The 25643-nt window shown below is 42.8% G+C and overlaps 1 protein-coding gene across 1 annotated transcript; it reads right to left on the bottom strand.

The window, feature by feature from the left end:
- Positions 1 to 8893: 8893 nt before the first annotated feature.
- thbs2a (thrombospondin 2a) lies at positions 8894 to 22597 on the bottom strand. The gene is made up of 21 exons (XM_069658229.1): positions 22531 to 22597; positions 21741 to 22294; positions 21326 to 21410; positions 18793 to 18992; positions 17531 to 17671; positions 17352 to 17445; positions 16824 to 16994; positions 15819 to 15995; positions 15296 to 15469; positions 14428 to 14555; positions 14173 to 14325; positions 12415 to 12633; positions 12214 to 12321; positions 11963 to 12122; positions 11734 to 11852; positions 11413 to 11647; positions 10234 to 10461; positions 9849 to 10120; positions 9672 to 9769; positions 9280 to 9419; positions 8894 to 8928 (listed from the first exon to the last, which is right to left on the bottom strand). Exons 1-21 carry the CDS (start codon positions 22595 to 22597, stop codon positions 8894 to 8896), a joined length of 3558 nt encoding a protein of 1185 aa, XP_069514330.1.
- Between the last annotated feature and the right edge of the window lie 3046 nt (positions 22598 to 25643).

The raw sequence follows: 25643 nt of genomic DNA, 5'->3' as shown, positions 1-25643 counted from the left end.
ATAATAGCAAATTTCTGGAAAAATAGTTCCCAAATATCAGAGAGAAGTCAAGCTAATGTTTATTTATGACTCCCTTTAACTTTCTTTATCTAATCTGTTTTAGCCCATTGCTAGCTAAACTAAATTATCCCACTTTTGGTTGATTGTAAATGCTCAACAGCTGAGCAAAGTATTACCGGGTAAATTCTCTGATCACCACTGATTGATTGGCTTTCCTCCCTTCTGTTGGTTTACATCTCCACTCAGCGAGCAGGCGCAGACTTGTGACAATCCTGCAACATGCACATTCGGCGTCACTGTTATTCCAGGTGCAGATGGAGTGTAACGTGATGTCTGGAGTGTGTGAAAGTGTTTATGTGGGCCTAAATCTGTGAACTGAACACACTGCAGCACCCATCACTGAGCAGCGGAATCGAGGGTCTGGTTTCCAGCTGGAACTTATGAGTCTGTCACAACCTCTTACCTTTCAACTCTCATGTGGACCGAGTGTTTCGCTGTGCATTCAGCACACTGAGTGATCTTTGTGTTTGCAGCATGATGTCAAATTACTCCTCATTTCAGAGTGGTTCAGTTTCCTGTTTGACCTTTATGTGACCCAGACGCGTGACTACATCTGTAGCTGTGTCTTACTCAAAGACACTTCCACTAGAGATTTTTAATTCAATTTTTTCTTTCCCACAACCGATGCCGATAGCAAGCAACGATCCGATACCAGTGTGAGACTTGTGTTTGTACCCAAGTTGCATTGCTCACAAGAGTTTTTGCGGGCTTTGCAGGAAAACAGCCCATGTGGAGAGCAAAATCCCAGAACCCATCGCAATCTGGTCTTAGACGTCTGGTCATTCTGAAGTTAATAGCCGGACTGTAAACAATTTGAACGGATGGAAGAGGAAGTTTTTGCCGGAAGTCCTTTATCGCTAACTGCTGGCTAAGCCCCGAAAAGTTGGCCATTGCTACCAGAGGCTATATTGTCGCTACGATGGCAGAGATTTCACCCTTTCTCACCACTATCAAATACATACAGACAATAAGTGCCTCCAAGTCTGAGGCCATGGTTCCCTGCTGGAAAACGGTGGATTGCCCCCTCCAGGTGGGGAGTGAGTCTCAAGTGAGGGAGTTTAAGTATCTCAGGGTCCTGTTCATGACTGAGTAAAATGGATCGTGATATTGACAGGCGGATCGGTGCAGCATCAGCAGTAATGCAGGCGTTGTACCGGACTGTTGGTGAAGAGGGAGCTCGTTCGGACCCTCACCTGTGGTCAAGAGCTTTGGGTAGTGATTGAAAGAATGAGATCGCAGATACAAGAAATGAGTTTCCTTTCGGAGGGTGTCTGGGCTCAGCCTTAGAGATAGGGTAAGGAGCTCGGACATCCGGAGGGAGCTCGGAGTAGAGCTGCTACTCCTTAGCATGGAAAGGAGCCAGTTGAGGTGGTTCGGGCATCTGATTAGGATGCCTCCTGGGCTCCTTCCTTTGGAGGTTTTCTGGGCACATCCAACTGGGAGGAGACCCCAGGGCCGACCCAGAGCTAGCTAGAGGGATTTTATATAGAACAACTCTAAATTCAACAGTACTCTCTTTTAGATTTCTATTGACCATTCAAAGGACTTGATCATGATTTAAAATAGCTAAACTTGTGATCCAGGGCAAGATTCAAGCTCCCTTGGTGTCACCTTTTGTTGAGCAGATTCGGCTCCAGTATCACAATGTCCCGTCCACGTGCTTTTCCAAGTATTAAAACAAACTTCAATGACGTTTAGATTCCTAGGCGGCATTAACAACAAGATGATTCAAAGTGATTTATCAAAGCAAAGTAAGTAAGTGATATCTAATCTTGATTGTGTCTGCGTTCCAAAAGATATGAGGTCCGTATTTGAGTTTATTTTGCGAGTCAGATAAATCAGACTTTAGAGGGCCTGCAGCTATCGGCAATGTCTGGCTTTGTTTTGTGCAAGGTTACCGCAAGGCCAAGACTTCACAACCTGATTTAATGAGACCCGATGCAGCTGTTCCCAGTTTCACACCAGTGCCATCAAGACCTAAGTGGAAACAAGCCTCGCTCTGACACCCCTGGATATTTTGGGGGATCATACTTGCAGAAACTGCATTTCCATTTGGTTTTCTTGAACAAACATCCCCAGAGATAAGTGCCTTTTTCACTGGATTTGAGCAAATATCCAAACATATAATTACAGCTGCATAGGAAAACTTTTTTTCAGTCGTTTCCCACTTTAAATTCCTTCTACTTCTTCTCGGTCCCTGGTCCTCGACCGTCATTCCTCTGATGTCTATCATTTAACGCATCTGAAGTGAAGCATCTCTAACACATGAGTAATATCAAAGAGCTGGTTTCTCGCAGACAGCTTGGAGCCCCTGTGCTGCAGGACTTCTGCTCGCAGCCCAGCACTTTTTCCCTTTTCTGGGAGCAATGAGTGTGCGCAGCGAGGTTGGCAGGGAGAAGGAGCATGGATATTTTCCCAATGACTAGAGGAACTCATGCCCTGAAATGAACGACTTGCTTTATTTCAAATGACAGACCCACTTCTTTCCCAGCACACTTGCCCTTGGCGGAACCTTAGTCACTTTGCTCGGCAGCAACGTAGGTTCAGTCATTAAAGGAGCCAGTGGGAAAACTAGACGCTGATTTCTCTTGGATTCTGAAACAATTTCTGTTGCTCCCTGATCAAAAATATGTTTCTGTTGTTGCACCAGACTGGGTGCCTGCAGTTAAAAATTAGGCTGAGTCTTGATTTATGTTTGATGTTTAGAGAAACGCACAAGATCAGTTTACACATCACAGAGGCTTATATTCAGCCTATGAGAACAGTTGTTTCATGTCCTCTTGTAACCCTGATCATTCCAAATGTTCCAATCAGAAATCATAAATGCTGGACTGCTCGGTGGTGCAGTGGTTAGCTCTGTCGCCTCACAGCAAGAAAGTTCCTGATTCAAATCCTGGTTCGGATGTAGGGGGCATGTTCCCTCCGGGTACTCCGGCTTCCTCCCAAAGTCCAAAGACATCGTTGTCAGGTTCATTGGTGACTCTAAAGTGCCTGTAGGTGTGAAAGGTCGTCTGTCTCTATTAACCCCTTTCCCACCAAAATTTGCGCGTTGACACAGGTTTTTCAGACCTGGGAAGACGGGTATAGATGCTGATTGTCTCTTTTCCCATTGGCAGTGAAGTATACTCCTTTCGGTCTCTTTTCTGCTGCGTCATCGCCTGACGTCACAAACGCACTGGAGACAGGGTTAGTAAACTGTGAAGACATTACGGTGGTTAGGTCTTAATTGTATGCATTACTCATACAGTCTGTTTATCAAACTCGGCGCCGACAAATTTGGAACGATGTTCGAGCGCTGCTCGGACGGAGACGTGCGGAATTTGTAGCGATGAGATGACAAGGAGTCGCAGAAGTTACCAACGGAGCATAGCATCGAGAGGGGTAGGAGATTACTGTGTTGACACGGGTTTTGTGTTCCCATCATTGCCGATCGAAACCGCGGCGATAATTACCCGGGTCTGCTGAAGAATCATTTGACCCGGGTCTGAATGCCGATTGTAGCCTTTCCCACTAAGCAAAAAAGCCGGGTGTTAGTGGGGTTTTTGACCAGTGGGAAAGCAGCTCATGTTTCAGCCGTGTGAATGACTGGCGATCAGTCCAGGTTGTAACCCCGCCTCTCACCCAATGACAGCCGGGATAGGCTCCAGCCCCTCCTGTGGGCCTGAACAGGATAAGGCTTAAGCGGAGTAAATAATGAATGGGTGGATGGAAAAAGGCTGCTTTACACAGAGTTTGAAAGATGTGAGAGTTTACTAAGCAAAGACCAACTAGTAAATGTAAGTGTTTTCGGGATTCGACACCTTTTAGGAAAGTCCACCAGCTATATGGAAGTGGCATAAGAAATCATCAGAGAAGCATTTTCCAGAGATTTTGCATAATTTTAATTAGCTTATAACTAATTTATTCTTCCCTTTTTTTGCTTGAAGAATGTAATGTTTTATGAGACAAATACTATTAAGAAGAATACTCATTTGTTCAGGCCACAGTGCAAATTATTTTAATCTATGGTAAGTCCTAAATGTTGTGGGGGAGATTCTGCTACCAAGACGGGATACTTGTTTCCAGTCTCCGTGCTAAGCTAAGCTAACAGGCTGCTGGCTCTAGCTTCACTCCATACCAACATGACAGTGTTATCTCTCCTGCCATCCTACGCTTCATCCAAATGTTAAACAGTTACTTTAACAGCTTTATATTTGTAGAGAAAGAACTTAATATTTACCCAAAGGATCAATCAAAATGAAGTTTACACAGTAAACTGATTAAATTATCTCGGTGACTGTCACACTTTCCAGATGTTCCAAGAAATAAAACAATGTTTGGACCAAACAAAACAAACTAGTCCAATCTATGTTGACGTCTATTAGTCGTGACGTTTGTTTATCTCATATTTTCTACAAGTCATTTATTCAATTCTGAAATGTTTATGCGCAAATACTTAAAATATTTCAGGTTCTGTGTTTATCTTTCCTCCCTTTTGGAGCTCATTTGTATCTCTCCAGCCTCGCTGTCGAGTTTACGACTTGATATGAAAAATGGGGAAAGAGGAAAGAGTGATGAGGATGTCGAGTTGGTACAAAGTGGAGAATTGTGTCTATGCTACCCCAGCATCCGACAGGCTGGTATTTCACACCACAGTGGCTGAGGAGGAACATCGCCCACTTAGCAGTTCTCCTTTTAAACTTGTATTTGAATAAGAAGCTTCCCTATCTGCCTTCAGCTTTCTGTGCGTCTCTCCGTGCTGCTAAAACTGACAATCTGGTGCCGAGCTCCACGTCTGTGCCTAAAAGATAAATACATATTGACATAAAAACGATCTGAGCTCATTCAGCAGTGGTGATCTCATCCTGGGAGTCGATCCAAGCCGCTCACCTTGTGACACTTTTTCCTAAAAACCGCTGCTGAAAATGAACTATTCTTGGTTGTCTTTCAGTTATTTGCAGCCAGTTTGCTTGAATTTATTAATCCTTTCAAAATGCTCGCAGCCTGCTTTATACTTGCCTCAGCAGAAAATGCTGGTTTACTGTGTCACACGTTGACATCCTCTGGCAAAACTGCATGAACCACCCTGGAACGTGCTCCGGGCTCGGAACCAGCCAGCAGTGCCAGACCCATATAGCCGGTCTTTGGTGTGTGCCACGTGGACTATTCCAAGAGCCTCAACCCAAATATCTCTGCCACAGAGCTACGAGAGAAAGGTTTTCACTTCCCCCCATTTTCCCTAATAGCGCATTTTTTTCCTGGCCTCAACATCATTTACTTAACCCCTTCAATCCCTGGTCTCTGCACACTGAGACACATGGTCTGCTGCAAAACCCTTAACAAAAAACTGCAAGATTCTGCAAACTTAATTGTCCATTATCACAAAGACAACTGCTAAGTCACTGCAAATACTTTGAACTTTATGCTCCTAGAAATGTATTTAAGGAACTGGACTTTAAATGGTTGGAATTAGACAACCATTGAAATGCAGAAATTAGAGATTTGTTATCATATGAATGAAGATTGTCTCTGAGTTGGAGCTGAACATGACGGATAAAATTGATATAAGGTGATTGTTTGGAAGCAGACTTAAAGGATGGGGATATATATTTTTTACAAGTTCTATGCAAAGACGAAAAATCAACGATGAATTGATCCTACTGAAACCTATTTTGATTTTCCTTGTCAGTTGTCATATTTTCCAAAAGGCGATTATATTTATTAAGCCGATGTTTGTGTGCAGACACTTGAGGTTTTCCCCCCCCTAGAAATGAGGGATGAAAATGGATACGTTGTTTGTGATGATAATTGTTTGGAATCAGACTCAAAGGATGGTAATATTCTCTGTCTAAGAAGAAAATCAACAATGATTAAACCTACCAACAAGTATTATTTGAGCATCCAAAGCCTAATATAAAGCTCTGGAAAACATTAAGAGTCCACTGCAAAAATATGTTCTTTAAAAAAGATGTTTTTCAGAGCTCGAATAATGCAAAGAAAACAAGTTCATATTCATTTTTAAACAACAGAATACTAATGTTTTAACTGAGGAAGAGCTCAGAGATCAATGTCTGGTGGAAGAACCTGGTTTTTAATCACAGCTTTCATGCATCTCTGCATGCTCTCCACCAGTCCGTCACAGAGCTGCTGGGTGACGTTAGGCCGCTCTTGCTTTGTTCGATGGCTCGTGACCTTCCATCTTCCTCTTGATCACATTCAGGAGGTTTTCAATGGTTCAGATCTGGACTGGGCTGACCCTGACATGAAGAGAGAGATGCTGATTTAAGGAACATTTGGAGCGGTCTCTTAATTTGTTCCAGAGCTTTATTTTACTGTCTATGAACTTTTGTTGATGAGTCAACAGACATATTTTCCAAAATGTGGATGTTTGTTTTTTTGTGTGCAAATAGTTAAAATACTGGAGGTTCTAAATTTATCTTTCCCCCAGCCTGGGATCCTGGCCCCCCTTAGGGGGGCGCCAAAGATCGCTGGGGGTGCACGAGGCTTTGTCTGCACTGAGATTGTCAAGATTAGACTTGCACATGTTAAATAAAATCATTAACAAAGCACTTACTTGATCAAAAGTCTGTTCAATTATTACAAAAATATATTGTATAATATGATATATAAATATAAATATATACATACACACATGCATGCAGAAATGCCAACATATGCCACATATTTAAATTTAAGTAAAGGGGTGTTTATTATAATAAATTAAGATGAACTTTGATAAACTTAAACAACAAAGGACTATCGGCTGATTGGTTGATTTTTGCCAATAAAATTTGGAATTAATCACTTTATTGTTTTGGTGTACGTGAGTGCGGGCTGGGGGGGCTCAGCCTTTCTTAGATACAAGTAAATATTCTACACTAGTCTATCCTTAAAATGTGTTTAGCAACTTTTTCTTACTATGCGAGTTGAATGGCGATATTTTAATAGTAATTATAATGTAAACAATCAGCAACATGGTGTACAAGAGATTTATTTCTGAAACAATCTTACACTAATGTCTGTAGAAAATGTATATCTAACAACACAAGTATACAAAAAACATTTACATTTTGTGCATTACAAACTCTCATTAAAATGAACAAGATGGAAACCGAACATGGAAGAACACAAATGCTATACAGACAACAAAGTTGTACACGAACACGCCCTCCACCCACACTGAACAGGCACACAGTCACACTGAGAGACCTTCATCTGGATTCCTTTTCCCAACAATGAGTTTCACAAAATCCATAAGTGATATTTACGACTTATATATGCATGAAAAAGTAATTTATATAAAATGTTTTCACTGCGTTTGAACTTCAAGACATTCTGATCGACTGCTGAACCTCAGACTCGCTGCTGTGATGTGATATGTCGGTTGGTGCTCGCTACACAGAGTAAGAAATCTTGCACTTAAACTGCAACTACATATACAGTATATTTTGTGTAGATATATTTCAGTAAAGGGTGCTTCCAACAGTGCCAGTAGTGAAATGTGCAGCTAATTTGAGTGATGGACCCTTTATAAGCTCATATGAACGTAGATTATGACCGCAGGAAAGCGTTCCACATGCACCAGAATGACGCATCAATTTGAGGACGATGAGGCTCGTCTGGACAGCTAAGAAAACAAACAGTGGCTTTTTTAATACACACAAACTTTGGCAGCTACTGTCACACACATAAACACATGCTGTGTTTGTGTATCTGACGACCGAAAAGCAGCTGATGTTTATCCTTTCCAAAACTTTACCCTTTAAGTTTATCTGAACAAAAGTACAACACTAAAGATCTGGTAATACTGAAACGTGTTATCTTGCTGTTTGTGATATTCAATTATACGTTTTGTCAGTGTAAACAAATAAATAATTATTTACAAACTCTCGCAAAATGCAAACAAACAAACAAAAAGCAGAGCATTAATAATTTACAAAAGAAAATATAATACAGACTTAGTATAAACATCTTTGGCACTTGCTAAAATGGCTTACTGATACCGTTCACTCAAGTTCTCCATTAAAAAAAAAAGGAAACACATTCAGGATAAAAACAATGAGGCGATATAGTTATGGACTTGATTATGCTTTGGTTACAGATAATGTTGGTAAGACACTTTATGATCAGTTGTTGAAGCCATGAATGAGCCTAAAGACCCAGTTAGTCACTTACAAGGTGAAGAAAGAAAGAAACATTAGGAGCTCACATACAGCGTGTAAGTGGTTGTACAATGGATGCTTTAAAATGTAGACAAAGGTACATATGTTATAATTAGATAAACTTCCAAGGCTTTTTTAAAAAATGTCCCAGTTCTTCAGTTTTTCTCTCCCAGTTTGGGAAACGTATCACCAGGAAAACTGAAGTCGGCCATGGTTTCCTCTGGTGGATGGATCGCGGCAAAACATGGACCAGTGCGGAAAGTCTCTTCTGCGTAGAATTGGATCTGATGTGGTGTTTACTTTGAGAAGTTCATGTTTTTTGGCTTCTGATGTTTTTCTATCAGACTTGATTCAGTTATCTGTGGAAAGACGGAGAAAAAAAATCTTCCATTACCGCCAAATTTAAATCAAACTGGGACACTCGATGAGATTCACACAGTCAAAGTGCCAGAGCAGCAACAACATGTGCACTGTGTGCGTCAAAAAAAGCGTGACTTCAGTAATGTGTTTGTGAAGCGCCTGCAGGCTTGTTTTCCACTGTTTAGCACTCGACAGAAGATCCTTGGACCAACAAACAAGGTCTTTCACAATGCTTCTGAGGCATTGTACACGGGCAAGCTGACAAGCAGAAACATAGCGTGACTCTTTTTTATTTGCTTCAGCCAAAACACAACACATAACCCTGCTCATTGTTACCTTGTGAACACTGTTGGCAACTCCGGCTTATCTGGGGTTTGAGAAAGATGTTGAAGGTTTAAAGACTTGACTCAAATTAGTCCTACATGGAGAAGGTTTCCTTCCCCGCTCTCTGAACTTTATACTTCAACTCTATTGATGTGGGCAGTTTAAGTGTCCATATAACAAACAAACAAACTCTACATACACATACATACAGGATACACACAATTTTTCTAACCCCATTAAAAAGTTTATCATGCCTTCATTTATAATAAAACTTCATTAACCCGCTCAAACTCTAAGAAAATATATAAATAGTGTAGGTCTTACAGTGTGTTGGCTCATTCAATGCAATTACGTAAAAAATCGTAAAATAATAATGAAGATGTTTTGTACTAACCTCTGCACTCATACTTGAGGTCGGAGAAGAACACCAGCTCTTGTGAGAAGACGAATAAGCCTAATCTTCCTCCGGCAAACGTCTTGTCGTAAATTGGTCCTGAGTCGGCCATGATCTGTTTACCTTCATAGACCACAACCCTGAAAAATACAAGACAAAAACAAACTTGTTTTGAGAAACACATTCTTACATTTTGCAGCCTGGCATTGTCCGACCAATTTGCATTTGGAAAATTACTCTGGAGCCTCTTTGTTCCTGATTGGATTTCTAAGCTGTGTTATAAACGTGACGCTCCAACTGATCAGATCAACAAACCATGTGACGTAACGGAGAGCTGCTAGCCAACATCCAATTCCTGGTTTCTATTCTACTTCATAATCTATCTTTCTTACCTTATAAACCCAGTCCTTGGTCTGTGGATGAGATGCCACCTGTAGGCTGTGTAATCCTTCCAACCAATATTTTTGGGGTCGTGCCAGAGAGTCCGCACCTATGTAAAAAAAAAAGTGAACACTTAATACTGCTACAGCCTTTAGAAACAGACCAAAAGCATTTAGACTGCAGCCCACCTGTCCGGGAGTGTTGCCCGTGTGCCACAAAGCATTCCTGAGGTTTTCTCCAGTGCCAGTGGTCGAGTTTACGACTTTGAGTGAAACTCCAGAGATGCCAAAGGCCTTCGAGGGCTTGTCCTCCCAGTAAGTCTGTGTGATCTGCTTCCACATCACCACATAAAAGCGCCCACTCGACTGGTATCCGAACACAAAGCCTGCATAGTCATCGTCTCTGTCTGTGTTCACGTACATCGTCCCACTGAAGTCCACGGCATTGAACTCATCAAAACCTGCGAGGGTGTGAGAGAAATGTGATGCTCAGCCCTTGTGCAGTCAAATGGAGTTTAAAGAATAGAAAGTTAATGGTCCAAACTTCAAGAGTAAGTAAATGTCTGCTGCTTACCGACTGCGATGCCTGGATCAGAGTTTGCAGTCTGAACCAGCTCTTTGCCCTGATGTCTGACCACCCAGTTGGGATCAATCTGAGTGGTTCCCTTAGGATCCAAGTGGACCATCTGGAACTTCCTGAAGTCTGTGACGCTGATGGCGTTGTTTTCCGGACACACATCAAGAATATCTGGGATGCTGTCATTGTCAAAGTCGTCTTTGCAGGCATCCCCTCTTCCATCGCCTTGAGAAAAAAGGCAGATAAATAGATTGGAGCCAATTTAAATTAGGCATACATCCTATACAGTTTTCCCCCCTGTTTTTCCTTAGGTTGGAAAATCTCTATGGCAGCTAACGTGAGTGTCATAACATCCCTCTGCAGTCAGAGTTGAGAGGCTCCTCCAAGTTAATATTAAAAATGAATGGGGAAAATGGCAATTCCTCCCAGGAAACTGGCTCTTATATCACTGCCAAGTCTACTGAGGAAAATCAGCCATCTTGTCATGCTGTGACAACTTCCACTGATACTTGTAACTATCTGAAGCCTGAAGTCTATTACAGCCAGACTGCAGGCCAGGAGCTCACAGTGGAAAGGGGCGCCAGTGGCTAATGAAGGCCTCTGCGTGGGAGAAGCTAGCTGCTTTCTGTCATCATCTTTGTTATTTCAGAAGGGGCTATCAAATAAACACTATCTGACGAGCTGTGAAGAAAGCCAAAGTGTCAGTGTCCAGGGCCTTCCTCCTTCGCGGTCTGTTTCCATTTACAGGCAGCTGTACAAACTCCAGGTAACCCTGCTTGAATTAGGCACTGTGGATTAATCACAAGCGAAGCCTAAAGGACATAAAAACTTCACAGTTTGGCTTGTGCCCTCCTGAGCTGCTCACTGAAGTCATGCTGAATGACATCACCTATGCCAACCCGGCTGCTGACTCTTTCCACAGCCACCACATTTCACACCTGCTGCAGTTCAGCTAATTGCTAACTGTGAAAACATCTGGAGAAGGCACACTAAGGCTAACTGAACATCCCTTGTTTTAAGCCAAAATGGTGTTGAAGTGTCTCATGGAAATGGGAAATCCAAGCTTCTTAAATTCAATGACAAATTGGCAACTCCATATGCTGAGAAAATATCATCAGATGGATTCACACGTGGTTGTGGGGAAACCTTTGAACCCTTAAGATGCTACATCCTCACCATCAGAGTCCAGCTGGTCTGCGTTGGGTGTCAGTCTGCAGTTGTCCCTGTCGTCAGGTACGCCATCATCATCATCGTCGTAGTCACATGCGTCTCCTTTGCCATCCTTGTCATGGTCAGCCTGGTTGGCGTTGGCCACATAGGGACAGTTGTCCAGGTTGTTCTGATGGCCGTCTTCATCGATGTCCTGGTTGTTGTCACACTGATCTCCAACCAGGTCATTGTCTACGTCAGTCTGTTGGATAAAAGACGAAGGTTGAAACATTTCCTCAAATTACTGATGTACTAGAATGTGGTGTTGCATGCAGCCAGGTTCAGTACCTGGTCAGGGTTGTGCAGCAGCGGGCAGTTGTCACACTGGTCACCGACTCCATCCATGTCGGTGTCCTTCTGTTCAGTGTTGTACACATAGGGGCAGTTGTCGCTCTCGTTCAGAATTTCTAAGGAAAAATGGCAGTTGATGATATTTTACAGTCAAAATCTAACAATTAGCTGCTTAACTGCTTGATGGACAAATTACAGTGTTTATTATCTTTTTAGGTGATTTTACCATCTCCATCAATGTCTACGGCGCAGGCGTCTCCTTCTCCGTTATGGTCGGTGTCTATTTGAGCAGGGTTGTGTTCATAGGGACAGTTGTCGCAGCGGTCCCCGACTTCGTCCTTGTCGAAGTCAAACTGGCGAGGATTGAAAAGCAGGGGGCAGTTGTCCTGTGGTGGAAAGTGCATGGTTGTTAGGGTGGTCTTTGAGAATGATCTAATAACAGAATAAAATGTGTCCCTGTCTTTTGAACTCTCGTACCCTCTCATCTAAAATTCCATCGCTGTCGTCATCCTTGTCACAAGCATCTCCTTGACCGTCTTTGTCAAAGTCTTCTTGTCCGGAGTTGGGAAGGTTAGGGCAGTTATCCTGCAATGGGAGGTTCAGAAGATTTAAAGATGCAATGTTTTTTCAGTGCAGGATAGGCAACAACATATAAGGAGATGAAGTTCATAGAAATACCTTCTTGCAGTGATAAGTGGCGTTGGCACCACACACGAGGTTCTGATTGGGCCATCCATCCAAGTCTGAGTCTTCTCCGCAAATGAAGCCGTCTCCAGCGTAACCGGTCCGACACTCGCACTTGTACATCGGGTCACTGAAGTGGCTGATGTAGATGCATTCGGCATATTTGTGACAGTTGTGGGTCTTGTCCTTGCACGGGTTCTCTGGCTCGCAGACCTAAAGACAAAATACAAGGCAGGTGGTACTCTACTTTGAGATCTGCTGTTGACGTCATCCAACATAAACGTAAGTGGATGTGGCTAAAAAAAGGGCAACCCTCTATTCCTTTGTCAACAGTGTTTATGTTACATCTGGTTAATCTTTGGACATTACTTTTCATGTTTTATTTTGAAGGACTAACATCTCCTGTCTTAAGTTGCTGCCCCTGATAATGTCTTTCGTCAGCCCTGGTTATATACTCCCTTGTTTTCCCTACTACCCTGCCAAATTGTCTTGTGGGTTTTGCCTGGTTTCTTGGTTTTGGGTTTTTTGCCTGTTCCCTTACAGAACTTGTTAACTGTTTGTGAGTGGAGTATCAGCTTTTAGAGCTGAACTGCACCTTTGTGTCCTGTTACCATCTCTGTATTTCACTCACTGATTTCTCTTTACAGTTCATACATGGTTTCCATTTTGTTGTCAGCTTCTGATGACAATTCTAATGTCAACAGTCTTTATTTCAACATGCCTCCTTGTACCGTCTGCTTTGGAAGCCACTCCAAACTGAGGGCTGATTCAAATTGAAATAAAGGGATAAGGGAGAGATGTGTGGGGGGGACACTTCTGGGCACAGTTGATTTTATGAAATCCCTCTAAATGCCTCATACGTCCCACTGCGACCCACTGTTGCCCCTTCACTGCAGCACGAGGTATTCACAGCTGCCACTCATTACCAGATGATGAACATGACTCCAGTTTGGATGCCACTCCATGAGCTCATCGCGCAGAGTGACAGCAAGAAAGGGACTTCGATCAAAACTAGCAAAGGGAGGCTCGACTGCCAGATGAGACAATTCCCTTTCCCCCAAATCAATTAGTGTAATTTGGGCATCAAATCAAAGACAAGCAGCTGCAGTACCACAAAGGATGTTATGCAAGTGCCGGTCGGAGAGGCACGGCAAGTTTTCCAGGGACTCTTTGATAAGAACAAGTGAGCAGGAAATCATGTTCCAATCTTGAGATTAATATGACATATATGACATGTATAACCTGTGATAAAGGAGTTGATAGTGGAAATACCTGGCTGTTTAAAAGCTAAAAGATGGACATCCTTTTGCTTGAATAAAAGCACCGATCCATCCAACATGTACAGTAAAAATAAAGTCCAAAGTAAGGTTTAAATCCATCTCTGACCCGACAATGAAAGAACCAGAAGTGTACCACATGTTTGGTGTTAAGAGCTACCCGACTCTCCTTCCTCTCCTTCTTCCTGCTGATACCGGGTCAAGGTGAGTCAAATTCGTATACTGCAGTCCAGGGCCTCCCCTCTAACACTGTGTTATCACTTTCACTGCATGAATGGGGCTTATAAATCACCTGAGCTGCTGCTTCCATCTTTCATAAATTTGGATCTGACATACAAAAATCCGGCTTTGAAACGCTTCCTGGAGCTAGAGCACATGGTATCCTTTCCTTTTCCACATTATGCCCTTACATCTCCAAAAGCTACTGCTGTTTGAATGTCCTGCACCGCACTGAATGAGGGTAACTTCAGCTCACCTGTTTGTTCTTCTTGGCAGCCTCCACACCCATACCGAAGGGCTGAGTGCCCTTATAACGCTTGGGACAGGGCAGGCAATGGAAACCAGGATCTGTGTTGACGCATCGCTGCGCTTCACCCACTTTGTAGCAAACATCAGACACCATGTCACACTGGTGGTTGGAAACAAAAACATCAGTAAAATGCAACGTATAATTATGGAGCCCTCAAGTACATGTTTGGTTATTATATGTAAGAAAAACAGGAATTTTTACCTCGTTAATGTCTTCACAGTGGGTACCATTTCCACGGAAGCCAGCAGGGCACGGGCCACACTCCCAGGATCCATCTGGAGAGCTGTTGCAATCCACTCCACCAAAGCATGGGTTAGAAAGACAGCCATCTGCAAGACATTAAGGTGACAAGAATGGAGTCAAACAAAAGGGTAATTGAGTTTAACATCACTGTAGTGTGTCTCAATTGATTCAACTTTTTTACCTCACCAACTGAGAGATTTAAGGATTACTTCATGTCATGATACTCAGGTTTTGGTGTTTTTACTCCATCCTGATTCACTAGCATTTTTGCTCAAAGCATCAAAGATTAAGTATTAAATACTTATCAACATCCACACATAGTTTCCATGTTACTTACAGGAGAAAGACATATTAGGGTTTTACATATTTTTGTGTGTGAACCCTCTGAAGCCTGCATTTAGTCTAAGATATCTATTAATATGAAAGTTATCTCAAAGTAACAAGATTAGCGTCAGCCATGAAAGCTAAGCTACTTGCAAGCCTCAGTGCTTGAGCTAAATGTAAACTAATGTTAGCATGCTAATATCAACATAATGACAATGGTAAGTGATGATAACGGCTGATATTTAGCAGGTATAATGCTTACAATGTTCAGCATCTTAGTTTAGCGTGTTAGCATGCAACGCTAATGAAGTGGATTGTAATGTTTTAGTTTTGCAGGTTTTTTGTTAATGATTTTGAATCACTAAAGTAACAGTAAGATTCATCCTCGTGGGAGTAAGCATATCCATATTTTACGTCCATCCATCTAGTAGCTGATGAGATATATCAGGCTGAAACGGACCTGTTGCTCGCATGGCAACAACCACGAGTTATGAGTGCTTACCAATAGGACAGTCTTTTTTGTTGCAGCTGTCTTCATCGTTGGCCTCCCCGATACACCTTTTCCCTCCATACTGAGGTTTAGGGCTGTTGCATACACGCATTCGACTTTTGACTCCCCCTCCACATGTTGCTGAACAGGTTGCCCATGGAGACCAAGGACCCCAACCACCATCAACTAAAAAGATACAGACATAGTAATTCAGTGGTTACTTTTTCATATGCATTTTTTTCCAGCAATAAATCGAACTTGCTTCTAAATAACAATATTTCAGCATTTAATGTCTGAAATCTGATAAACAGCCAGAGAGTCAGAAGCCTGGAACTTAATACTGCAAGATGAAACATATTGAGCTGATTTGAGTCGACATTTCCTGAAAGACAGACAGGAGGCCAGTCCAGAACACATGGGGAATGTTGCCTCAGGGGAGCCATGAGACACGAGGAAGTCTGGTAGTTCGAGACAGACGCTGCTGAAATGGAGATGCTTCTTTTTGAGTGTTCCCCTCACAGGCGGAAATACTCACCGGGACACGGCTTGGCACTGCAGGGCTGAGTTTCTCTCCCACTTCCTTCACAGTCTTTGCCTCCCAGCTGTGGCACGGGAGCGTTGCAGTGTCGTATCCTGGTGATCTGTCCTTCCCCACAGGTTACTGAGCAGGACGACCAGGGCGACCACAAACTCCACCCTCCGTCCTGGCGAACTGGGAATCAAACATCAAACACATCAGGCAAGGTTCACCAAACTAACATCAAGTATTACCCTCTAGATTTCTACTCAGTCGAGGAGTTACCGACGTGTATAATTTGCAAAAGTGAAAAAAATGGCCACCACATTTTCCACAAGTAAACATTATGCGATGCTGGAGACCGTGGCACACTTTCAAAGATGTTCCAGCCAGTATTTATGTCATTGTGGGTAATCTGTCCTCCAGCGGTTAGACTGATTCAGTCACTCACACAGATGCAGTGTAATGTGAGCTGAAAGCAATTACAAATGTTAATCCCACAATGTATCAAAGACCCAATTCATCCGTCTCGACACCCAGCATAAATCTAACAAAATCTCCTAACACCCCGCCTCAATTAAAGTCCATCTAATGATCAGATTTATTCATATTTTTATATTTTTGCATGGCAGGCTGATGAGTCATTGCACTGTGGAACAACCCCTCAGCCAGTGATTTATAAGATATTAACTTGGACTGGGCACACCCTGCAACCCTCCGACCATGCAATCCAGCTCTTCGCTGGCATTCAGCCTGACTCAGATGGATTCATTTTCATCAGATTTATAGAGGCGTTAATTCTGCCTTTTGCACTCTCATCTGAAATTTAATCCAGAGTTTTTCCACAGTTGCATCACGTTCTTCTCTCCCTCCTACAGTTTTTGTTTTTACATAACTGTGTTTTGGCAATGGCAGATGCATACTTTGATCAAGATAATATCTCGCCACTAAGGCGGCTGCTACTGGATGTCATATATTTCAATAAAAAGTGAGGGACAGATAAACTTTGAAAAATCATCTCACCACGGCTGTCGCATTTGCCCAGGCTGCACTTGCGGGTCTGGATGGAAGGTCCGGGGCAGGGGTTACTGGTTGCGTCGCATGAGCGACCCCTTTGTTGAGTTCCTGTCCCGCAGGTGACTGTGCACTCCGTCCACTCTGACCAGGGGGACCAGCCATCGTCACTGTCTAAAGCTGGAAGATGTAAAATCAAAGATTCAACTCTCCTACATCCACTCAGTGTTACACAGAAAATAAAAGGAACAAGCAAAAGATCATGAACACGCTGTTTTATTCTTTATGTCAGCCTGTTTACCACATGACCTCATCTATAAAACCCACAGTAGCCAGTGTCTTATATTTTGTTAAATAAATATGCGGTTCACTCTCAAAGACAAACTGGCTGCAGCAGTCCTCTGCTATTAAAATTAAATACATGTGGAGTTTTGTTTTATTTACAGCATATGGAACCATCAATTTAAATAGCATGCATAAAACTGTGCGTGTGTTTATAATTGTGTTTATATGCTGGAAGCGTTGCAGACTACTTACGCAAACACACAGGGCAGCACTCGTCGTCAATAAATGAGGGGGTGGCACAGGCCACAGGGGGGCATGTGATTTGGTGGCACACGATCTTGGACTCCTGCCATCAAACAATAATAGAGATAAGTTGGGGTCATGGGTATCTTCAATAAAACGACATATATTTCCATATGACTCTGCATTACCTGGCAGGTACACTTGGTGCAGCTGTCTACAACCCAGTCTTCCTTATCGTCAAACAGGCGGCCATCCTGCCAGCACATGTTTTTCTCTTTCGAGTTCTTCATCCTCCCGAGGACCTCCTTCATGAGTGTGTTCTCCTCTGTCTGAACATACAACGACAGACAGATGTGCAGTCAGAAATGATAAGGGCGATCTCTTGAGAGGGGTGCACTGCATCCCATTACACATGTCAAGGTGTGCACCTGCTTACAAGCTGATTCTTTGACGAGAGCACGCGTGAGGCTACTCACAGTGTGTGGTGTGTATATCAGGCTCCAGTAGAAATACTGTTATTCACCTAAAGCAGTTGTAAGGGACTTTTGTTTCATGTGATTTTGGCGACCCCTTTGGACAAAATAGTACGCAGTTATTTCTTTGCTGGTCCTCTACACATGTGTGCTTCTCCTCACTGTAGATTACAAACACTACATTTCTTTGTATATCTGATGTTTCCTGAAAAAGAAGCCCATTAAAGTGTTTCTCAGTTTTGCATTTTGTAAACTCAAATCAGATTGGAGATCAGGGGATCTCTGGCTGGACTCCGGAACACTTAGGAACTGTCAGGCAATAATCTACTGCCAAAAGTGTGTGTGTGTGCGTGTGTGTGCGTGTGTGTGCGTGAACGTCGGTCCTCCTGTTTGGAAAAGGGAGGCAGCAGTGTGCAGCACCAGAATCTAAGACACCACTCGATCTGGAAGAGCCTCAGGGACCCTTCTCATCTCAGCCGTTTTTTTTCCTCCCAAGGTTCATGCCCAGACTCTCTTATTGCTGGGAGGCTCCCAGAGGAAACACATGGGCTGTTTAAACACAGCCAGACATTAGACTGGACCCCGCTGCTGCCAGGGGAACACTTCCTATATCCACATGTAACATGTCATAAAAGCTGTCTGACTCACGCTGCCACAGATAGCAGGAGTCAAACGGGTTCAGCCATCACAGGCCACTGTATAAACAGTCCTGCGGCTACTTCTGTTTGCCTAAAAACTAATGTAGGTTACCTAGTAACCTAATTCAAACCTCTTAGCTCCTGGCAGCAGCCTGGGGATTGTATCATTTGTTTTTCTAAAATGTCCAATTTCTCTAAGATGTTGATTTTCTTTCCTTTAAACAAGAACAGATTTTACATTCATCACTGAAATTGGCCTGTTAAATGCTAATTAGGCAGAAGCTCCTTCTGCTAAGTTAGTATTATGTTGATTTACAGCAGGTCAATTACGCTACTTACCACTTTTTGCAAGCCATCAATGAGGCTTCTGACGACAACACGCAGGCCGTTGAGCTCATGGAACATGACGCTCAGCTCCTCGCAGGAGCGTTCGCACATATCTGCGCCCATCTCCTCCGTCTTCTGACCGATGATGTTTGTCGTGATGGAGGGACTCACATCCACGATTTCTGTGCTCTCGCTCACAATATTCACATCATCTGGAGGGGCAGTAAAAGAGACAGAATGAGCAACACAGACTGGCGATGGAAAACATATTTAAGAGACATGATGATTGAAAAACAAGGAATCTGATCAGTGAACAGAGTGATTTCCTGTTTTCCTTTACGCGGCCAAACGATCACAACAATGTGGTGATTACAATGTTTATTGTGTTCCCAAAAACAGATGTTCAGACAGCGCTGTTTGGTTTGAAAGATGTATTTGTGTTTGAAATGGTGACGGTAAATCTTTCCACTAGAGACAACAGCAGTCCGGCTGTGGGAGGGCGACCGGAGGGGGTGGCAGAAAGCAGAAATCTGGGTGTTCCTTGTGTTTTGAAAAACCAGCCATTGTAAATCTCCACGGCTTTTGAGGTAAGTGGACACTTCCAATATGGAGTTAACAGACTGGACTGACCACACAGACAGATTTAAAAGGAGCCTGTGATGCTTATGGTCTTTTCCTTACAGCAGCACAGGCACAAGAGGAACCATCGCCGACATGTCAGCACGGTACAATCCAAAACCCCTTCAGCTGCAGCATCTATCATTCATTTCACACTGCAAGACTTTGCCATCAAATCTTAAACTACATGTTTGAAGGGTAATATGAGGCTAAATGTTGAGTCTTCTTTGCATAATCTGCACATCTTGAGCGTTATGTCTTGTTCAGAGTAACGTGTCTGCCATGTATGATGTCTGAACACACACAGGCACAAATACAGATCACAGGGAAGGACAGGGCATCTTATGTGGGCTGGAGTTTTCAATCTTCTTTATAAAGTTATGGGTATCTGTCCTTTAAATCTCCAAAAGTCTCCCCTTAACTTATTTCCCTTATTTCCTCAAACATTTGACCTTCAGTCATAGCATGATGAGCTTTTTGGATGTTTGATGCAGAAAACACAAGCCACATATCAAAGCTCCACGGGATGACTGTCAGTCAGCCAAAGCACAGCACATATCTGCAACTGCTTTGGACCTTGCTTTGCAAATTGGTGAAGATTAACAGCAGGCCGGGGACTCTAAATCACAAAGTCGTCCAAATTGCCCAATGTTGTCCCACCGCAGCCAGTTCTGTGTTTTCTTTCCTTTTCAGTCTGCTGGATTCATTCAAATCTCAGGAGGGCTTCACGCTGTGTGTGCATGTGAACGCGTGCTAGCTCGTCTGTGAAAGCATTCACACATTCTTCTCTTCCCTGATAGGAATTCTCGAGTTTCTCAAAGCAGATAGAGGAAAGAATTAAGAAAGAGCAAAAAGCTCGGGTTGGTTTAATGCTGCTCATTAATGTCCAACATGGCAGCTTTTATGAGCGTGGGTTTTGTGGGTTTATGACTGACTTTTGGCTTTGAGATTGCTACCAGCGCAGAACTTTCACTTGTACCTGCCAGCATGCAGAAAACTCCCAGGCCTTGGTGACATTTGTTCAACACATAAACTAATTCAGCTGGAATTCAACACAGCTTTTGGCAACAGAAAAGCATCATCAAACACAAACACATACTCCACATATGGATATGTTTTGTCACACTGGACCAAAGATTGTTGTCAAATCCTCTGACCCTTCAGCTGTGGTGTGCAGGATGATTATCTACACGCTCACCCAGATATCTGTTTCTTTTTAGTCCCAGCCGCTCCTCGCGTGAGCTTCGCTGAGGATCACGAGGTATTATGCTCATGTGAGCAAAGCTTCAGCTGAGAAAAGTAACCCAATCAGCCAATACATGACTTCATTGTGTGTGTGTGTGTGTGTGTGTGTGTGTGTGTTTGTGTGCGCAGCTGGAAGAGGAAGCTCCCTGCTCTGCGGCATAGCATCCACTTTCTCCTTTCTGTTTTCTTTCCCAAGGCATTATCCCGAGTCCACTGCCAATGGAAATAAATGTAAGCATCTGTATCTCCTTTTGTTCACAACGCTTGCGGCTCAACCTCCAGCCACTGCATCGACACGGCTGTTTCCGTCAGCATGAAGTAATGGTGGGAGATATTAGCACAGATCAAAATCTGCATGTTTTTTGACCCAATTAGGAACCAAAAGAGTTAAATTCACGTGAAGGGAGTTAACTGAGAACGCTAAACTGTTTGGGCTGGAAAGTTGCTGTGGTTGATACTTAACAAAACACAGATACCATGCTTGGGAGGATTGCATGTAAAAGAGTTTCCCAATCACATCTGTAAGGTATCGCAGCTTGAAAGGGTTCGCTAATAAAATTATTTTGACTCATCATTTGGCTTATAAAAATCACACAAATAGAAATGGTTCCCACTGTTAGAGTTTGGCAGGAACTGTGGGATGAATGCTGCTTCAAGATAACCACAAAAAATGCACTCTCACCCGTTTTCGTGACCTCACAGTCTTTGCTGAGGAGGACGTCTTCCACAGTGGTGTCAAAGATGAAACGCACGTTCTGCAGAAGGCCCTGTTTGAAAAGAAAACATGTGACTTGATCTCTGTGGTTAAACCCACGTTTACATACATTAAAGCATGCATTGGGAAACAGCCGAAAAGACAAACACACCCACACTCGAGCTTTATAGTTCACTCTTGACATTGTCCCACACATTTACACGCAGTTTTACACACAAGGGGCAATTTAAGGTCTAAATATGGACTCCTTTCCACACAGAGAAACCAGGGCTACACGTAGCCACTCTGCCACACTTTGCAGAGAGTGGGATACTCTCTATACTTTTGGGAACTGTTTTTTTCCCCTTGTCTAGACACCAAAAACCCATATTCTCTGTCTTACCCTGAAGTGGTTCTCCCGGATGGATCCCTTCGCCACATACATGCGGCTCTCCTCAGCCTGCAGGTGCTCGTAGAAAGGATCATCCAGGATGAAGCTGTCTATCAAGCTGCAGCCCACATACAGGTTTGCATTTTCCCCATGAACGTGAAGTGTGATATTCTTCCACTGCGAGTCAGACAGGTCCACATCCTCGAATGAAAACACGTTCTGCGAGCCGTCCTCCCAGTAAACCAGGTCCAGAGTGTTGGCCCGTCCGTTGGAGACGATCTCAAACTGCCGCTGGCCATCAGGGCCCTCCAAACCGATCAGGGTGCCCCTTGAGGCGCGGTCCTGGCGTATGCTGGCCACAAACACAAAGCCCTCATTGTTTTGGATCTGTCGTAGGATTTGTTTTAGTATAGGGGGGCTCACTTGGGGCAGGTGGTCGAAGCGGATGAAGCGGTAAGCAGGGGCATCTAAGTTTTGGCCCCGGAACTGTTTGGCCCCCAGAGTCTTGCGTGTGATGTGGCTGATTTCAAACAAGTCAAATGATGTCTCATCCTCCTGCTCACCATCTACGAATCAGACAAGAGGGGATGCAAATGTACAAATACTTTAGGAGGAAAGAAGAGGTTATTAGACCTCCAAAGAAAAAAGAACAAGGGTAAAATATTAAGTCTTCACTTTCACCTTCACTGGAATGGATGATAATACCTCAAGTTAGTGGGACTTCTAGCATTAGTTAGCAGATAATTTCATTACTACTTATAATAAACAAACAAAAACAATCATATACAAGTTTTCCACTTACCTTGAGTTAATGCTTGGAGGAAATTAAATGATAAGAGCAGCAAGAAGAGACTTCTCCTGAGTATCATATCTCCTTCAAAACAACAGAGGCATTTTCATTAGTTTTTATGTCCCTCTTGTCTTTTTACGACATCCTAAGTTCATCTCAAATGTTGCGTCAAAAATATAAAGCTAGCGATAAATCGAGGTAAAATGGCAAAGTTAAAGATGAGCTAAACAGGTAGAACAACTGTTTTCAGCATCACTTTTGCAGCCTACTAACTTTTAAGGAATAAACTCGTCATTAACTTTCCAAGTTTATCTCTAAGTGTTTTCATTCAACAGGTGATAAACTAATTAATATGCACCTTATAGGCTACTATCTCTCCACACAGAAACGATAAATAGTCAGCTGTAGCCAGACCTTACCTGCCGAATGCAGCTTTTATTTAGTAATTTAGTAGGATATCCGACAACAAAAAAACGAAAAGGTTGAAATCGGACCAAAAACGCAACTTATATAGTGATTTGAGCCGATGATTAAATGAATGAGAGGTGGTATCTCCTGTAAAACCTCGTGCGTAAAACCGTAAAGTCCACTTTGGTTCACTACATCCACAGTCTGGAGGAGTTGAGGCACAACAATGACTGCAGTGCTCTCCTCCCTCCTCTTATATAGAGGCTCGCAGAGAGCCTGTCAATCAAAATCTTCTGGGTTTGAACAGTTTGAGGTCGGTTGTTAAGAGACAGAGTTACATAATTATCTTCCGATGGCGTAAGTTTCTTATCCGTGCTCGCACACAGAGGCTGGTATGGGGGATTCGCGACCCCTCCCCTGCTGTCTCTCTCAGTCTCTCACCGCAATGCCCACCACCATCCCCGCCCTTTCAAACAAACCCACCTTTCCTCTGTGTGTGGAGGAGAGATGGAGGGAGATGGACTGTTTACCCTGCAGGAAAAGGTTATGGGATAGAGGAACAAAAACTAACCCCCCATTGAAACCGCTCTTCCCAGTAATTTTATAAATTAAAGTAAGAAGAAAAATAAACATTTAGAGACATTCCACTGTCTTATGTTTATTTAGATAAAAAATTAGACATAATATTTTCAATTTACGTAATGACGTTCCAGTGACGCGAGTAATGACGTTGACCGTTACCATGGGTCTGACCGTTACCTTTGCTAATGTGATTTGATTGGTCGGTTCGTATTATTCGAAACCTGATTTAATGTGTGGCACAACATTAACAGAAGTTACTACAACGGTTTCTGTCTCAAGTGTCGAGTTTAATCGGTGAAATACAAAAACGTCGTGCCGGATGTCGAAACCGGATGACGACGACAATTAGCCTACAGACTGCTAACTCCAGCAGTAAGGATGCTAACTGCAAACTTTGTTGAGACATTGTGTTGCCACACATGGAGAATTATGGGGACGATGAGGAGGATGAAGATGAGCACTGTCTGAACGAGCTGCATTAAAACTGTAAGTATGCACTGTGCGCTAAAAATAGGCTATGTGCGGGAGCTAACGTTAGCTAAAGCAGGAGCTGTGTATTGCTATAGAAATGTAAGATGAATCGGCTTTACCATAAATTATTCAACCCTGTCCCCTGCTAAAGTATTTAATAGTAGTTGCTCACATCTGAAGTATTAATCCACAAATACTTTTTGTGAAGACTTTGATGTGGATTGTAATTGTTTGTGGCTGTTGAAGTTTTTATATGCAGTCATATTCATATCATTAGCACCTGCTTTAAAGAATCAAGCCTCCATAGCTCCCCCAATCAACCTTACCCAGCATGCTAATGATTATAGGTGATTTGTGTCTTCCATCACCATGCAGTGGTTGGTCTGCCAGAGAGGGTAGGCAGAGCTAAATGGCTGCTTTTCCGGTCTTTGCAAGTGTTGCGAGTAATCTACTATGGCTGAACAAACAAAGAAAAGATGGATGACTACAGATACAACTTCAAAAATAAGTGAAAATCCAAAGAAAAAAGAAACAAATTTGATGCTCAGATGAAGCAAACAATCTGAAAAGGAAAGCGACCGTCAGCGAGGAAAATCAAGAGTTACAACTGGAGCCAACCGTGGACGTCTGGTTATCTGGGATGTATGCTCCCGCAATTGCCTTTTATTGCCATAAGGTGCTGCCAAAGAGAATGAAACTGAGATCTTCAAGATTCTAACTTTTAGATAAGAAAGAACTTCTACTAGTTCTGGTATTAAAAAAGAAACCACTCTCCACAAGCATTAAGTAAAGATTTGAATTATGTGGTTAACTGCATTTTGACTTAACCAGTATTTTAATTAAAATGTGCATTACTTCAAAAACGTAAGTGAGAATCCCAGCTGTGTCTGCAATGTGAAACAAAAATAGAACATGAAAATGACTCTTAATACAATAGACACTTAAGATGCTTTTACTTCGCTGGCAAGCAGTGTCTTGCGTCTGGAGATCGTCAGGCTTTTGCCAAGGCTTCCCTCTGCAGTGTCAGGGAAAGAAAAGCTGATACGTCTCATTCTTGGAGGGATGATGGCAGGGCTGCTTGTGGGTAGACCTTTGTGTACCAATAGGAAATGTCTCGGGGAGGGTTTGCGTCAATTGGAAATGTGCATTCCATTTAGAGGAAAGAAAAAAACAGGGCCGAGGAACAGTCTTTTTTTTTTAACTAAATGGGTCGATTTCCGTTCAACAACATGGATTCACTAACCTGACAGAAATTAGAAACAGTAGTGAACGGTGAGTCAGACATAGGCCTACAACAATATGAACAATGCCCGCTGATGATAAAAGCATTCTGCAGTGACCAGAGAACATCAGATTAAAGCTGTCAGGGGTGGAAAAAGTTCAAATCCTCCACGGACTTGAACTCATTAAACTGTCAGATGTAGTTTCTCAAGATGGTTTTGTAATCAGTTTGAATATGTTCCATTGAAATTGTTAATCATCACAGAGTTATTATCTCAGATATGGAAGAAATAAGTCTTCAATGGCTGTTTCAGCATGAAACTGGATCTGACTGTTACCTCAAGTGGGATACTCCGATTATGAATTTGACCTTTAAAAATTACTTGTTGGTTTCAATTCAAAGCTTTTTATATAACAGCCATTATTTTAGGATGCTGAAACTA

The sequence above is a fragment of the Semicossyphus pulcher genome, unplaced genomic scaffold (genome assembly GCF_022749685.1).
Source record: "Semicossyphus pulcher isolate SPU_LCO1_2020_fin unplaced genomic scaffold, fSemPul1.0.p SCAF_12, whole genome shotgun sequence".
Taxonomy (NCBI): Eukaryota; Metazoa; Chordata; class Actinopteri; order Labriformes; family Labridae; genus Semicossyphus; species Semicossyphus pulcher.
This window is presented reverse-complemented; position numbering and strand designations above follow the sequence as displayed.